At 41.1% G+C, this 17,350-nt stretch overlaps 1 protein-coding gene across 5 annotated transcripts in view; it reads right to left on the reverse strand.

The window, feature by feature from the left end:
- Positions 1-8,448: 8,448 nt before the first annotated feature.
- LNO1 (Nuclear pore complex protein) overlaps positions 8,449-17,350 on the reverse strand; it is a 171,740-nt gene continuing 162,838 nt past the window's right edge. For all 5 annotated transcript variants that reach the window (XM_087384480.1, XM_087384478.1, XM_087384481.1 and 2 more), the window contains 3 exons: positions 11,210-11,474; positions 9,183-10,997; positions 8,449-8,950 (listed from right to left, as the gene is read on the reverse strand). In XM_087384480.1, coding sequence (XP_087240606.1) covers positions 8,790-8,950; positions 9,183-10,997; positions 11,210-11,474 — 2,241 coding nt within the window. In that variant the 3' untranslated portion in view covers positions 8,449-8,789. The remainder of the gene's footprint in view (positions 8,951-9,182; positions 10,998-11,209; positions 11,475-17,350) is intronic.

Genomic DNA, 17,350 nt, shown 5'->3' on the forward strand with positions numbered 1-17,350 from the left:
CATGGCTACAGAAGAGCTAGTGTACTTTGAAGACACAATTGACAAGACAGAATGGAAAACCGCTATGAATGAAGAAATAGAAGCTTTGTATAAAAATAATACTTGGGAATTATGCGACCTTCCACTAGGAGAGAAGGCCATAGCAAACATATGGGTATACAAAGTGAAGTACAATCCATATAGAAGCATTGAAAGATACAAAGCCATACTAGTTGCAAAAGGATTTCACAGCAGTACGGTCAAGACTATGATGAAACTTATGCTCCAATAGCAAAAATGGATTCCATACAGTTTTTGATATCACTAGCAACACTCAGTAGATGGAATGTGTATGAGCTCGATGTCAAGAATGCTTTTCTCAATGGTTAGCTAGACGAGGAAGTCTACATGCAATAACCTGCAAGTTATGTTGAACTAGGAAAGGAGAATCAGGTTTGCCATCTCAAGAAAAGTCTCTACGGCTGAAAGAAAGCACCTAGAAGTTCGTGTAGCACACATTTAATTTTATTTTTGTGAAAATTTTTTATGCTTTATATTATAGACTAACTATCCCAAAATGGGATGTGTCAAAATACATCAAGAGAAGATCTCAGTATATGACAATAATCTATATAATGAGTTTGCAAACAATGACAGAGAGATTGCTGCAAAGAGTGCCTAAAAAAAGAGAAAGTTGATAAAGTAGGATCACCAAAGACTCTATGATTTATGTCCTTCCATAGAGTCTAGAGTGCCCAGTAGCGAGCGTGCACACGCGCGCGCACACACACACACACACACATGCATACACACATGCACGTGCACACAAGCACATACACATGCATGTATGCATGCACCTTTCATAGTAAGTACTAATGGTTATTCCATATCTAGGGTTTATTGGAACACATGTAGATTTGTATTGAATCACCATCCTTTTGGTAGTGTACTTGACACATGGCCCAATGTGCAAATCAATTTCTTACCTATCTAGAGCATCTGTGTTTGTAGGACTTTAGATGTCTTTGACATCTGTGTCTTCTATGTCAGTGGAAATTATGATGAGCGTAATGGATATGGCCTGCAGAACTAGTCAATTTTGGCGTTACTTAGTCTAGTGCTATTTGTTAGGCAAAACACTTCATAAAACCTTTTTGCACTTGTAACAAGCTTATTTGCCAATGTTGGAAAATTCTAAGTCTCCTAGCTTAGGTTTCTAAGCCTTAAGGTTAGCCCCAAGTTTGACTTTCATTTAGTGATTAATTAAAGTATAGGGGCAAAGGGTTCATGGGAAATTTTTGAAGCCACTTAGATTTAGCCAAACCTACAACTAGGAGTTATGTTTTAGGTCATAGGACTTAAACAACTAGCTCAATGGCATAGTGATGCCCCTTCGGATGCACACACATATATATATAAGTACATACATACAAAAAGATACACAGTTACATGCATACATGTGTACATATTAGGATGACAGTGGTGGTGCAAGAGCTTGATATGGAGATGGAGGAGGATGTGGAAAACAGTATAGAATATTAGCAAGAGGCACATGGGGATATGGAGGAGGAGGTGGTGTTGGAGGTGCTAGTGGATGTGGAGGAGGAAGAGATTACAAATAGAGCATAGATATATAAGGTATAATATGGCATGTTATTCCACATAGGACATTAGTGTAATATAAACAATTAAACTCAATCAATAAGGGCACTGGTTGAGGTGGGAAGCCTTGCAAAAAAGTAAGACATTTTATATTCTAAATTTGAAAACAAACACCAATTATGCTACTTGTTTTTGGATCGTAAAAAAAGAACCTAAATAGAACATCCTTGGTGGAAATCATACTTAACAGGAAAATATTAGACATAACACAATTGCATTCCGAATGCAAAACTATAAGGGATTTGCAACAATATAGGGTAGCCATCTTTTTTCCATCCTAAAATGGAGGCCTCTAAACCTCATTATATCTAATATTAAAAGGAGATTAAGATATCCCTAATAATGATTCTTATAATGGAGCCCATATATTCTAAGCACTAACAAAATTTGTTAAAACAACATCCCAATGTCCTTGTATGAGGGACTTAAAAGAACGATTGAAGAAGTGGTTAGGACCTAATCTTTATCAAATAATAAACCAAGAAGCAATTCAACCTTATCAAAATCTAAAGAAGAGACTAGTAGAGCAAATCAATGAGTCTTGTGTGATTGTGTGCAATGCAAAGGAAAAATAAGGAGACTATGCACCATACCAATCGCACACATAAAGGGATATGGTTTCTTATAAACTTTACTTGAGCTTTAGTTGAATGATGCGATACAAGTTCTATTTTGGCTAAAATTTCGTTTTTGGATGTGACTTTCTCGAGACGATTCACTAAATCCTTTTCATGCAAGGAGATGAAATTATTCTAGGAAGTTTGAGAGGACACGCATTGTATAATCCCCCTCATGAGTCAATGTTGACCCAAGGATATCGAAACACTCTAAGGCAAGATTGAGAGCTAGAATAGCAACAAAATAGAAGCATTGAAGAGGAAGATGCACTAAATGAGGATGAAATAATGCATGACAGATAAGCACTTACTTTGATGCTCCATCACCCTGAAACAGATGAAGATGTTGAAGTTGTTAGGGAGGATATATATAAATGCAAGTGAATATTATCAAAAGAGATCAAGAAATCATCCATCTTGGAAATGATAATTCTCGCCATCAAAGCCATATGTTTAATTGAAAAGGAATTTCCAACAAGTATCATGGACATCAAATTGCATCTACTTGTGCTTACATGAACCCGATTGAGAGAACAACCAATGGTGGTTTGTGATTCAAGTTGCCCCTAGAAGCTAACATGTATTTGAAGATGTGGAAGTAGAGAATGAAATGGAAGATGAAGTACTAGAGGGTTGGAAGCTAGCACTTCCAATACCCCTTCTATGAGAGTTATGTAATGCCAAGATAGTGGACCACCACTAGTTCACAGAAATCTCTCCATGAATAGAAAGCCAAAAGAAATGAGTGGCTTTTCTATTCCTAAGGGATTGCAAAGTATTATTCATGAGTACATGCATGAATAGAGACCTTCTAAGTTGTACATTTCCCATGTATTTTGGCAACTTGAACTATGCAATGATTTTGCTCATTTTGGTGTTGTGTTGTGTTGTGTTGATGTGGTGCTGGTGCTTCTTGGTTGCCTTTTGACAAGGGTTGGTTCCATATTCCCAATGATTGTCTAAAGCCTGAGTAAACAAGAGTAGGATCCTTGTGTAGGTTCTAAATTCCCCTTGTGTGCAACTTACAACTTAATCTACACAATGCTTTGCATGAGATCCTATGTCTATGTGGTACAAATCTAAAAGTTCTCCCAGTGGGGAGATTTGGTGTTCTTCGAGCCTTGAAGGTTGAGCTGGAACCTCTCAGCATTACTAACTATGTATCAAAAGAAGGGGAGGCTCTTCTCCCTACGCCCTACATCAATCTATTCCCACTCCTCAGCGTCCCACTGTAAATACTTTATGGGAGCACCTCAATAAAGCCAAAATCTCCATGAGCCCAAGGAAATGTGACTTGGCTCAAGGTCCAGGTACCATCCTGATTCTAAAAAACTTTGTTCCACATGACCTACAACCTGATAGGTTGAAATGCAAAATACATAAGAATATCATCCACAGATCTAGATAACCTACCACTAGAGTGAACATCAAAAAAGCATCCCCATCTAACCCTTGTAAGTCCCCCAACCTAAAAAAGATCTATGATCTCATAAAGGCTTCTAGCCACGTGTCCTTAGAGTGAAACCTATCACCCAAAAGAACCCAATCCAAAGGTATGCTGCATCAATCTATTGGATTGTCCTTGCACTTCTTCTAAGGTGACTTACCAACTAGAACCTATGAGCATCTAGGAGGCATTTGAAAATCCTCCAAGAGCCGTTAGAGGAACCAAGTCCTCTCTCCCAAGAAGACCATGCATATAGTGCGAGGTATTTGAAGGTCTGCCATGCTTGTCAAGTCTAATATCATTCCACATGACTACCTACCTATCAATTGCTTCCTAAGAGGAAGTAGAGAATCTCCAATGAATGCTTCTAAAGCTAGCCCAAGCTTTTAGGACAGCAACCATAAGAGGGGAGGAAGGAACTTTGAGATGAGATGAACAAAAAATATGTATAGTGCTATCTTTCCAATATCCACTAATGGAAGAAGTGTAGGAAATTATACATCTCATGAAAAAAATCATGCCAAGGTTCCTACATTGGCAAGGGTCCTTTGACCACCACTTTGCATGATAAAGCTCTACTCTACAAGTCTGAATCTAGACACCTTTCCACTCAAGTATCATAAGTGTCTCCCAAGCCACCTTGGACCTGGTGTCTCTTTGTCCATCTTTTGAGATGAGCGATGTAGCCCCTTGAATGGCACCAATAAGAACAAATAAAATAAGCCATGGCTAACAATACCTGCTTGACCACCACTACCCTGGAAGCGAGGTTAAGCTTGGCTGAATTCCAAAAAACAAGCTCCTTCTAACACCCTCCAACAGAGGCGCAAATTGCTACAATGGAGATATGACCACATGGACCTAGCAGCTCAGATACCTAACAAGGACACCTCTCTAGATCTAAGTAAAACCAAATTTAACCTCACAGGTTGAGACTCTATCTCGAAATATGCAAGCAAAACTATTAAGGCACATGTAAGAGTAAAAAATGATATATGTTTTGGCTATAATATAAAAGCTTAAATGTTAATATGATTTCATTTCAGATATGCAAGTACACAATTTACAAGGCAAGTCAATGCATTGGTTCTTGTGATACCCGTCAAGTATGATTCAAATTCTATTCTCTTGTTTCTATATCTTTCTCAATTTCATTTCCACTTTTAGTCCTATCCCATCCTTAGAATAGTGTCTTGTCGCTTGATCAGTTGTTGATAGTGGCATGACGCGTTGAAGGTTATGTAGGATTAGAATAAGAAGCTAAGGGTTCAAGTATATGTGTTTCATCCACCATATTCTATGATAGCTTTATAAGGTTGGTGTCTTACTACTTATTATTACTACATCAATCATATTTGATATCATATTTCAAAGTATCTTTTTCTTTTCACGTCACTTTATCTTCTATGGATACCTCTATCAAGATCCTAGGCAAGCATTAGAATAAGATTACTCAAATTATGCATTTCTATCAATAGCTTGACAATAAAAATAGCACTGGTTCTTTAGATAATTTCCTATAGTAAACTATGGCATAAGGGCAAGAATCGCAAGACCTTTTGGGTGAAAAGCAAACCCTATTAAAACATGAGTGCCTCAGAAGAACTATGATGTGCCTAAACGAATCTAAAATGGATGAATCCTAAGTGTGCACATTATGAAGAGCTAGACTAAATAAGTATAGAGTCAATTTCAATTAAGTTACAAGATTAGGACTTGTACTCATAGAGAGACTTAAAAGCTTGCGTTATATTGTTGCTTGAAAGTGGTCTCTCTTTTATAGGAGTGGAGTACATATTGCATTGCTTGCCACATGTGGGATAAAGCCTCCTTGCCATGTGGCAACATGCTTTTGCCTTCATACCTTTACTAATACCTTGCCTCTATTCTTATGCTCATGGCACCACAACTCTCAACACCTCCTTTTGGTGCCATGATGTATAGGCTACTGCAAGATGGTAAGATGCGAGTTAAAAAAGATAAGTCCATCACCTCCCCTTATTGCATACATTGCTACTTAAGATGCTAGAGTGTGGTATTGCGACAAAATATCCAGCACTTGCATGAACTATTAACAGTGGCGTAGCAACACCTCAACTTGCCATACCATCAAAGTGCATCCAACCACATCATCCCATGCAAGGTCCTACTTTGCCATCTCAACTTGCCACAACATATAAGGCAACACATCATGAGGGACATGGCATCATCTTGCTTGGTGCCACATCAAGGTCCTACATGCCACCTCATCCCTCACATGTCCTTAAAATTGATGTGCCACTTTATTAGGGTGTGCTGCATGCACATGCATGGATAACATGAGATATGAAAGTCAGCATCGTGGCATGCCAAATCATTCTTCCCATATGGCTTTATGCAAGCTGTGATAACATAAAAAATATCATGTATATAAATAACATCTCAAACATTTGATTAAAGCATATAGTAAGGTTATATTGCTTGATTAAAATTACTTCCAATAATTTGATTCAATCATATAGTATGGATATATATACCTTGATTAAAATCACCCCCAACTATAGTTATATGGATTTATTAAAATCATCTACAACTATAGTTACAGTATTGTTATTTAGCTTGAATAAGATCCTCTCTCAAAAGCATTTGATTAAATCATATGATATTTTATGTCTTGACTAAACTTACATCTAAATCATATGGTAATTTATATATCTTGATCAAAATCACCTCAAAATCCTAGTGATTGAAATCATCTCAAATTACAAGGACCACTCAATGGAGTCATTATAAGAACCACTCAATTGAGTCAAAGTCTAAGAGCCACTCAATTTAAATCGAATCCTTGAGGTGCTTGATTAAAGAAAACTAGGTCTACTCATATGGTGACGTTTTAAATCATGGGCTAAGGTAGTAAGGCTTGTTGATTGCTTCTTGCTTTACAGAAGTGGGTCTTTGGGGTTCTTCTCTTCACTCATGAAGACTGCTAGTGCTCACTTCACTCTTCTTTTTGCTTTGTTTATGTCCTTGCCCTAGCTCTTTGTCTCTTTCATCTTGTGGTGTGCTTCTTAGCACTTGGTCTTTACTCTCTGGCTTGATGCTCGGCTCTTTGGTAGCTTCTTTGATGTGCACTTCATGCTCCTTGATGCACGATGGTTTATTCTTGGTTTTGCCTTTGATGCATTGTGCAGATACCATGCTATGTGCTACGTTGCACTGTCTTGCTGATGTGGCACTCTTGCCAAGCATTTCCTCTCTTGTAGACACTCTCTGCCTATATGGATTTCTAGTCCTGGGTTGTGACTAAATAAAAGCACAACCTGAATACTTTCAGACATCTCTACTTAATGGTGTGTCGCAAATCAATGTCATGTCAGGTGACCTTTCACAGAGTGCTAAGAAAATCAAGCTCAACTCTCTAAAAGAAGACGAGGCCAAAGTTTTACACCTTGGAAAAATCCAGATTAGCTCGCAGGAGCAAAAAGGAATTGCAAAAAGGATGGTGCTAAAGCAAGCTTCAACACTCCACAGCGTGTGGACAAGATGCACAATCAGACCTAGAGCACTTTGCAGATAATTCTAAGCTACTATGGCTTTGATACCATGTTAAAGCATTGAGTACCTCGAACATATGATGTGCTTAATTCTAGATAGCACTTCTGTTTCTTCATGGTACAAAATAATTCAAAACTGACATTCCTAAAAAACTTCTAATTATGTTCATAGAAACACAGCTTCCACTTGTGAAGTTGACAAATGACCCGTCTACACCATGTGTTTTACATTTGCTAAAAAACACAAAGTTGCATATTAATTTTCAAATTTTACCATTAAAATGGTTCAAACTTGATCAGGGAGGTTGCAAACGTTAACAAAGATATTGGAGACCTTCAAAGGAGTATCACACTACAATTTATTGACTTTGACAGTCCAAAGGGCTCAAGATATATCCTTGACTTCGCAATTTACATTACCCTTAGATCCTAGTGAAAATAGTAAATGATGGAGATAATACAGTATTCCAAAAATAGAACTTTGCAGGGACCACTTAAGACTCTGAACATTTGGGGAATAAGACTCACAAGCGAAGGTGTGATTAATATTCCTTCGGTATTCAAGCATGCGGGAAGATTTGGACCCCAAATTGGTGTTTTGCCAAAAAACAAGAGAATACAAGTTTTACTTAGTGCAAGGTGCAACCTATGTCTGCAACATGTGCGCAACAATATTCACTAAAAATTGGACTATGTGGTGGAGAATTGGGCCACGTATCTCCCTATATGACCTCGATGGTGAGGGATAAACTGAGATAGGCCCAATCCAAGTATCAATGGCCCAGCCACCCCTCAGCAGCCAATATCCCCTTAAATGTAAGCACCTTCAGCTACCTGCTGGCATGAGCCTTGGCTCAAGAAATGGATTTTTCTTGAACGAGCAAGAAAAGTTTGTTATACGCAACGATAAGCAATACTCTGAACAGGAACATAAAGAACTTCACCGCTTACAAATTAGACAATGAACTAGATAGCCTTAGCCAAGCTGAAGCTATGTACCAGGATGAACTCCTAGAACACGGTCAGCAATTATATTAATGAGCAAAGACTAGCCAGCTAAGTATGTTCTGGCCAAGTTTTTTAATAATGATGGCAGTAAAGCAAATCGAGCGACCATAATGAAAAGGAAATTTGATATGGTCAGAGAATAAAATTTAGATGCAAACTATGCAATCCATTGCAGGATTTAAACAGAATATACATCTACCATTACAAATATTTGACACAGCTTAGAATACAATATACGTCCATATTTCATAAAAAATTTTGCTATAGCAGATCCTCTCAACGAGACCTTTGATGCAGCACATAGTCTAAAGGAGTCATCAATCCTTTCGAAGATTGACATTACATATTTTCCCTCGTTGTGTACTGTAACCCTAAGAATCTAGAACTGCACTCATTTCCAAGCACAGACTTTTCGACTTGTCCAAAAAGTAGAGGGCTTTCAGTTGTCCTAAGATGTGATGCCAAAAGCTGCATAGATTCAGCAAATCTCAAGGAGAATTCCTGTCAAGGCACTAGCGATGAAAACAGATCTCAAGAATAAGCTTATTTCCGCATCTGAGTGAAGATACTTGAGTTTACATTCCCTCCAAACCCAGTAGCTGCACCACTAAGTGGCCCAAATCCTTGATTACCACTAGGAGACTGGAACCCTCCACTGGTCCCAGCAAAACCACCAGAGGAACTGAACCCTGCAAAGCCTCCACCTGAAAAAACATGAGATGTTTCAATACAATTCTAAGCATGCACTACTAGGAAAGTACAGAAATCATGCAATAAAATGAAAAGATCAGATGTGTTGACAGGTGGATGAACTTATGCTAGCTCCCCATATTTTTCTTTCCTCCAACAGGAAAATCACAGAAAAAGTTACAACCGTGCAGTGTTTTATCCACTCTCAAGATCATTTTTTCAACTGAAGCCCAGATGTCTGGTTACCTGTGGCCGCACTCGCAAAGGCAGCACCTGCAAAGCCACCACCTGTTGCAGCATTTGCAAAACCACCACCTGTTGCAGCGTTTGCAAAACCACCACCTGTTACAAAGCCAAAACCTGCACTAGGGCTGGCGGCTGCCCCAAAGGGAGCTCCAATCTGCCTTGTTTGTCCAAAAGTACCAAGGGCACTGCCTAAAGCCTGCTGCCCATGCCCAGGTTGGGCTAGTTGCCCAAATGCAGGTACAGCTGACTGTGCTGGGATACCGAATCCACTATTCCCAGTACCAAAGTTAGCACCAGTCCCAGACGAGAAAACACTTCCAAAAGCATTTCCACTACCCTGCGGTGGAGGTGACTGTTGTGTTGGAAGATTGAATGCAGCAGGCTTAAAGAGCTGCCCAGATGGAACAGATAACGTGGTGGCAGGACTAGACTGGCTTCCAAATGGAGAACCTCCAAACGGATTAGGTTTCTGGGACCCTGCAGATTGTGCAGAAGAGCCAAGACCAAAAGTGGCAAAGCCACCAAAGCCTGAGTCAATTTGGGTACTCGTCTCCTCTTCCATTTCCTCTTCATCACTGGTGGTAGGGGGTCCATGAAACGAGAAAGCCAAAGGAGCAGATGCACTGGCAGCTGATGGAAAAACCTGCTGAGGAGCTGATGTTATGCTCTCACCAAAGAAACTTGCAGCTTTGACAGTTGAGGGTGCAGAAGATTGCCCAAAGGTAAATGAAGAGGAGGGTGTAGAGCTCCCAGAATTGAAAGTTGAAGCTGCAGACTCTGATAAGATTGCCTGATCCATGGCACCTGTTAACTTTGGACTGGAAGAACTAACCACAGCACTGGCAGATCCAATGGACACTGATGTGCTTGAAGAGTTGCCTAGAGGTTGAATTGTACGTGGTGCGCCAGATGCACTGGACAATGCACCTGCAGATCCAACAGACGGAAACTGTGTTGAGCTTGGAGTTGTGGCCGCAGTTGTAAACGTGGCTGGCATGCTAGAAGAATTCAACATTGCACTATCAGGTTTAAAAGAAGGCAACACTGGCAGCCTTGAAGAGGTGCCTGTAGCTGGGATACTAGAAACAGCTGTAGCATGATCAATTTCAGCTGAGGATGAAGCGACCACTAGACTGATAGCTGCTTCTGCTGGTGCACTGATCGCTGGTCCAAAGCTAGGCTTCTCAGTTGGCAGGGCAGCAGGAGTGCTTCCCTGAAAAGCACTGGAAAAGGTTCTGCTTGACTGGGGACCAACTTTTGAAGAAAGAGAAGATTCTTTACTAGCGCTTTCTTGTATTTTGTCAGTTGTTCTTGGGTTTAGCTGTATGTGTGGCTTGTTGTCCATATTGCTGCTCTCTGTTTTTGGTAAATCACCCTTCTTTGCCATTGTACTTGCACCTTGCAACTGGACTACGGAAGAGTGAAAGCTTGGGGCAACCATTCCAGCATCTTCCTCCGCTATCAACCCAGCTCCTACCATTCCAGGTTGAGATGTTGAGAACCCCCAAGACTGAGGCCGTGTGGTCAATGAACCCTTATAGAGAGCGGCAGAGTTGAACAAAGAGTCCATGGTTGCTGACGCCTGTACCTTTGCATTGACCACTGCATCATCCTTAGAAGCCAAGGAAGCCACACTGCTGATCGAGGTACTAGAATTCGCCACTGATCTTTTAGGTTGGGAAGAAAAGCTGACTGCTGTGGATGAACTCAATACTGATTCAGGAGCCATAGTCATGTACTGAGTCTCTTTAGGCAACATGCTCCCATATGATACTTTTGATAAATCAATTGAAGCAGGTTCTCTACTGAAAGATCCTGTGTAGCCATTAACAGGAGATAGGTCAAAATGCAGACAAACATTTTTCCCATTAACCAATGCTCATCCAACCCCAAAATAACTTACAATGGATTGGTGGAATGAAAACATAAACAAGTCATCTCAATGCATTAATAGGGCTCATTATCAAAGAAACACCCCTGAGAACCCAACGAACCCTATGACACAAGCTGATTGTCCCATAACTTACCTGGATGCCCAATAGTGACACTGATCCCTGATTGTACAGGAGTTTTGTCAGCACCTGCAGTTGGCACGCTAGAAAAAGAAATCTTTGCCTTGGCAAAAGAGACTTGAGAAGATGGGGTATTGGATTGAGTTGCATTCAATCCTGATGGATGTCTTAATTGTGAGAGATTATTTTCAACACCGGGTGAAGTGAATATTGCTTCCAAATGCCTAACTGGAGCAGCCCTTTTCACAGTAGTTTTTGCAGCCCCAGCATCAACCCATAGCTGCAAGTGACATTACATTCATTTTTTATCTTCAGTGTAATTGCAAATTACAATAAAAATGATACTCACATGAGAGACTACAAAAACCAGTTCATTCAAGAGCATTACACCACCACAAATGCAAGGGACCAAAAACAACGAACTTGGGTGAATCACCTGACCCAGATGTACAAACATAGTGAACATTTCTAGTGTAACCAATAGCATAACCCTATTCAAATGTCAGAAACACCTGGAAAGCTTAAACATTCTGTTGAAAAGGCAAACAAGGCTAGGACTTTGTCCTGCCTTCCTTAGAACATGGGCTAGCCTGCACTGATCTGAAGTTTTTAAAAAAAACAAATACATTTCTAAAATGATGTGAGCCTTGGCAAACACGTGATATAATGAAGAAGATTCGAGATAGCCTGGCAGTCCAACATGTGTGCATTTCGGATACAAGGAGTTGCAGAACGTAGGGCTCTTGCCCCTTCTAGATTAGAGTCTAAACAAAACTCCCAATTAAAATGGAAAGAAGGGTAATGCATTGGAACAAACTTTATAGGGCTCAAGACTTGTCATGGTACTGACATGAACATAGTAGAAAAGACAATCATACCAAATATGAGTAAGAACCTTCCCCAGAACTTACTTCTATTTAGAATTTAAATTCTAATGTCTGCCACATGAACACCGGCATGTGAATTGTACTATAGAACCTGTTTTCTATATGCTTGTATATAGAGTTTATTAATATATTATAGTTTTAAGAGAAATGCTTATAAAGTGTTTTATTTTAGAAACTGTTTCCCCAAAGGATTTATTTTGGAAAACTTAAGACAACCGCATCTAAAGCATTTTTAATGGAAGCTGTAGGAAATGGGACCTTGAGCACACCTTCCTGGGACATACGATTGGAAAGAGGTTCAACTTAGGTCATGTACCATTCAAGGCACTGCACCCTGTTGCAGCATCACAATGTGACGCTACCTATGCCACCCTCTGGTTCACCCCGAGGTAGCACAACTCGGGACAACGACAGCAAGTCTCTGCATGTTCCATGGACACGGGGATTCCGATTGAGACCCCATTCAGGCCCACACAAACCTTCGATCACTCATGTGCGATACACATTAGGCTTCCCTCTAGGAGGCATGCATATATATTCAGAGTGTATTTATGCATCCACATTCAGTTTAAGTTTTCAGTTTTTGGTATTAGACCTCTGGAGGTGTGCTAGACACTTCTAGTTTTGCACTTAGAGGAGTTTCTTCTAATCATATACCTCACACTTGGTCTCATAATGGCTGATTAAAGGTAAGTCCAAAGGATATCAAGTTGTTATTCAAGCCCAATAACTTCTAGGCAATTGCTTCAATTCATGTGAACTTTTCTCGAGTCTGCAAAGTTTCTTGGATTTGCCTTTTCAATATATCATCATGGTTGCTCCAACATTCATGCAGTTACAATATATTACCAGCCCATGCTAGCTTCTGAATAAGGGGAAAATAAGTATAGTCGTGTCAAATGGCATATATGGATTCAATCATAATTTTGGTATCACTCAGTAACAATCAGCAGATAGAAAAAGTATCAATTAGATGTGCAGAGTGCATTTAAATGGTTATCTTGATGACAATATACATGCACAAAGTTGAAGGGAAAGACGTGATAGTAACATGCAGCAATGAAACTTCATCACAAAGCCCAAGGAAAGCCTATTTGTAGAGATTGATAACATCTTTGTCTCATGCACTTCCGCTTAGAAACTAATCAAACGTGGCACTCCAAAGTGCAGACACAGGAGTTGGCTTCCCCAACTCTCTAAGCATCCCATTGAACACTGAGCAGGCATGGCAAAGGGCAATCCGGTTGCACATCACGAAGCCTTAGAAGATTCGGGAGGTGGCAGCAAATCACCGGACCACGTTGATGGACATATTCCAAGTCTGCACACCGAACAAAAAATTAATATTGTACTTCAAGATAACGAAAGACTAGTACTACAAGATGCACTACGTTTCCGAAGTAGAGGCTGCCCAGATCTATGACTCCTTCACAAGTGCTGCAAGCCATCAATGCCCAATGGAATGTGAACACCAAGAGAAGGTACAAGGTGCACAATGCGACATCTAATCTTGCTAGAACGATAGTTGGACGTAATGTTGACCCCCCCTAAATGAAGGGCTTCAATAGGAGATGAAACCGAAGCCGAACAAAGGGATGAAGCCGAAGCAGACCAATGAAGGGCACCAACAAATAAGTGCACAACAAAGAGACGGTCCGGGTGAAACGAGGAACCATCCATTCACTCAGGTCATTGTGTGGACCAAACATGTATAGTGCTGTTCTTGGAACCTGTTGAGCCAAGCACCATAAGCCACCTTGTTAGAACGATTTTAGTGCTGGCCTTAACGGCACCTACCCTGGTGATGGGTAGGTGCGGCCAAATGTAAATGTTGGCGAGTGGTATCTGCCATGCCCTGTTGAGGGAGTTGTATATAGGGATTGATGAGAGAGATAGGGTCATCCAATTCTTGTTTTAACTACTATGGGTGTGTGGTGTTCGGCCAGTGAGCCGGTTGTACTACCTCTGCACATATATTTTTTAAGTAATACAAAGCAGCTTTCAACCATTCCATTGCCTTGAGCACACCTCTCTCTTTCCACTTCGTCTTGAGTGAATGTCTTGTTTACTTGCCTTGCATTCATCAATTCGTTGCACCCACCTCAGCGTGCTCTTTCCATCGAACGCACACTCCATTTGATAGTTTGCAAACAGCAATTCACCACGCAACACCCAGAATGAAAGCAAATCACGAAAGCACCACCAAATGAACGAATCAGCATGCTGACCACCACTCGTAGTTAGCAATGTTCTCCATCATATAGCTTCACATGGCCTACTGGTTTGGGCTCAATATTCTACTTCTGTTGATAATAGAGAAACTAGTCATTGCTTATTAGAAACATCTTCTTGTCCAAAGAAAATGGATACGCTTGTGTAAATGCTCAGCTAGCATAATCACCTGCATAGTCATTATCATAATATTCATTCAACCATTATCATAATATTCATGCAATCTTGTCTGTCTTACTCTATATTCTATTGTGAGTAATGAGTTGCTGTGTGTACATCCAATCTATCCCAAAAATGTTTTGATTGCATTCCCATGTGATTGTTTCGGGTTTTACACGTATTATGCATGGATATTCATTTTGCATCTCAAGAACTACCAAGGTTTGTTGTTGGGTTTGCGGTGCAACAAGAGACATCTATGGCCCTTCTTTGACAAATTCCTCGGGCTGACCTTCATAAGGTCAATCTCTTAGCTTTGTTCTTGCGCCCTTAGCTCTTGGATTCGCTGCTGCTCGAGGAGCAGCTCTTGTGCTGGTCTGGTTGCCTGCGTTTGATCTTTTTGCCCCCCTTGATTGTGACTAGTGCTTCTAGATGTTCTCTCGGTGGGGGTGGCCTTGACCATTGAGGTTGCTGTAGTCATTGCAGTGGACGCCCTTCTGTTCCTGATTCCGAGTCATCATCTTTCTTCGGCTTCTGACCAGAGGGCTTTGCAAGAGCTCCTCCACCTCCACCTCCACCTGCAATTTGTCTCATTTCTTGACGAATGCTTTTGAAGATTGTTGATGCCTCATGTGAGACCTAGCCTTAGCTTGGCTCTTGCTAGTACCTTGTCTGAGGCAATGTTGACTTGGGCTTCTAGGACCTGGATACAAGCCTTAAGGTCAACGTTTTCCCTTTTGACTTGGTCCAGATTCATCATTTACATCTTCTGCCCTGTGCTTTCTTCTCTTGTTCACATGTCTCATCATTTTCATTTCTTCCTTCTGCGCCTTGACTTCTTGTTCTCGGCCTGAAGAATCACTTGTGCCCATTCTTCGATCACCCTCGCTCTTTCCAGCTGCCAGCTTGCCCTTTCATTCTGTAGGACTGCACATGTTGCTTGGAGGCTTTCCCTCTCCTCATTTAACTCTGTGCCACCAAGAGGCTGGACGTTCTCTTGGACATGCCACAAAATGTTGATGGCTTGCATTAGTAGTTTACTTTGACATTGTCTTTGGTGGAAGACTCGACTTCGACTCGAGGGAATCATGGCCCAAGGTTCAGCATAGGGCTTCCATCTGTCAATGTGGAAGTAGTGGGACGGGGAAAAACTTTGCACATGGAAATGAGGATTCTCACCCTCTCAACCCATGTATCTTTAAAATTTGATTCTTATCTTGGTCCCCTCATCGCAAAAGATTTCTTTCAAGTATGAAGGAAAGACCAAGAGTGGAGCTCATGATAGAGATACATATACCTTTGTAAGAATAGAATATATCCAATCGTACAAATGGTAGAGATACATCATGCAAAGCATGAAAACCAAACCTCCTAATAGGGTAAATGACGTGCTCATCCAACAGAGCTAGAAAAAACCCAAGGTTGAGATTGAAAGTACCATCTCAACCTATGGAGGACTCTGAGAAAAATGGGGAGCCACTCCACTCCCTGAGAATAACAATCCTCGTGATAGAAGCTGCTTGGAGAGACCCCTGCACGCTAGCCCAAATGGCCGTCAAGATGTGTATAGTATCTATCCATATTGGCCAATGTGTGTGAAGGGTGGATTCGAGAGCCATCCAAAGCCGTTGCACATCTTGCTCTTCAAATGTGCAACGCTGAAATGCTCGCCAGAATTTGCCAGGAAGTATCCACTGAGGCATGTACAGGTCCATAGGGAGAGCCGGGAACACATCCAGGGAGTATGACTCAACTAGATGTCGTCGAACCGAAAAAGCCCAAGAAGAGTCATGCCTAAGGCTCCAAAATAGAGAATCATGCCTGAGGCCCCGAAAGAGAGAACCAAGTCATTGACCCAAAGGCCATGTATAAGGGACTCTCCAAGGTCCCACAGTAAATACTTTTTGGGGACACCTCCACTGAGCCAAATCCTCCATGAACCCAAGGAAAAGGCAATCTTGGTTAGGGTCTAGATATCATCCTGAAGCCAAAAGACACTCCTCCACATGATGGAGGACCTAAAACCCTGACATGCTGAAAAGAAACATCCACAAAGATGTGCCCATCTATAGACTTGCCCGATTAGCCCCCAATCTGAATATCAAAGACCTCTGACCAAGGCATCCCCCAATCTAAATATCAAAGACCAAGGCATCCCCGTCTAAATATCGTACTCCTATGACCTAAAGTAGGATACTTGATCTCGTAAAGGCACCAAGCCAAGTAGAGCGATAGTGAGGTCATCTCTATCAACCCAATGCAAGGGTAAGGTTGCATCAATCTCTTGAATTCTCCCTTGAGGTGACTTTCTAGTTGGAGTTTATGATAGTGACTTTTATCACTCAGTTTCTCGCACTAGGAGATGTGAGATTCTTACGTGAGAGGTGGTAATTCGTCAGCAACTGGCAGCCCTTCAGAGAGGAGAGAAGAAACGGCCTACAGATGTTTGGATTCAGGATCGCCTTGCTACATCAAGGGCTCATCACCATACAAGCATCATCTATAACATCAGCAACCGAGGTGATGCCTTTAAACGAGACAAAGTAGGAACGTCGAGGTTCCTATAAAGCCAAGGGAGGCTGAAAGACTTTCGACCTGTGAATGCTTTCAGCTCTCAAAGAATTCCCAAGCAAAGATTGCCGTCCATTCCATTCCAGATGAGAAAGAACATGCTTCCAGTCAAGAAGCAAGCGGGAGACAAAAGGAAAGCCAGGCAAAGTGCCATCAGTGCAGCCAAAAAAGAAATCCCAGTGATCAAGTTGCCAATGACCAAACGCAGAAATACTCATATGAGTGACCAGAGTCCAAATCATAAGAGCCCAAGGCTGATCACCTTGCAGAAATTGCAGCAACATTTTTCCCCTGTGCGCAAGAATAT

This window comes from Dipteris shenzhenensis, chromosome 14 (genome assembly GCF_047967505.1).
Source record: "Dipteris shenzhenensis isolate YYH24624 ecotype China chromosome 14, Dip_SZ_1.0, whole genome shotgun sequence".
Taxonomy (NCBI): Eukaryota; Viridiplantae; Streptophyta; class Polypodiopsida; order Gleicheniales; family Dipteridaceae; genus Dipteris; species Dipteris shenzhenensis.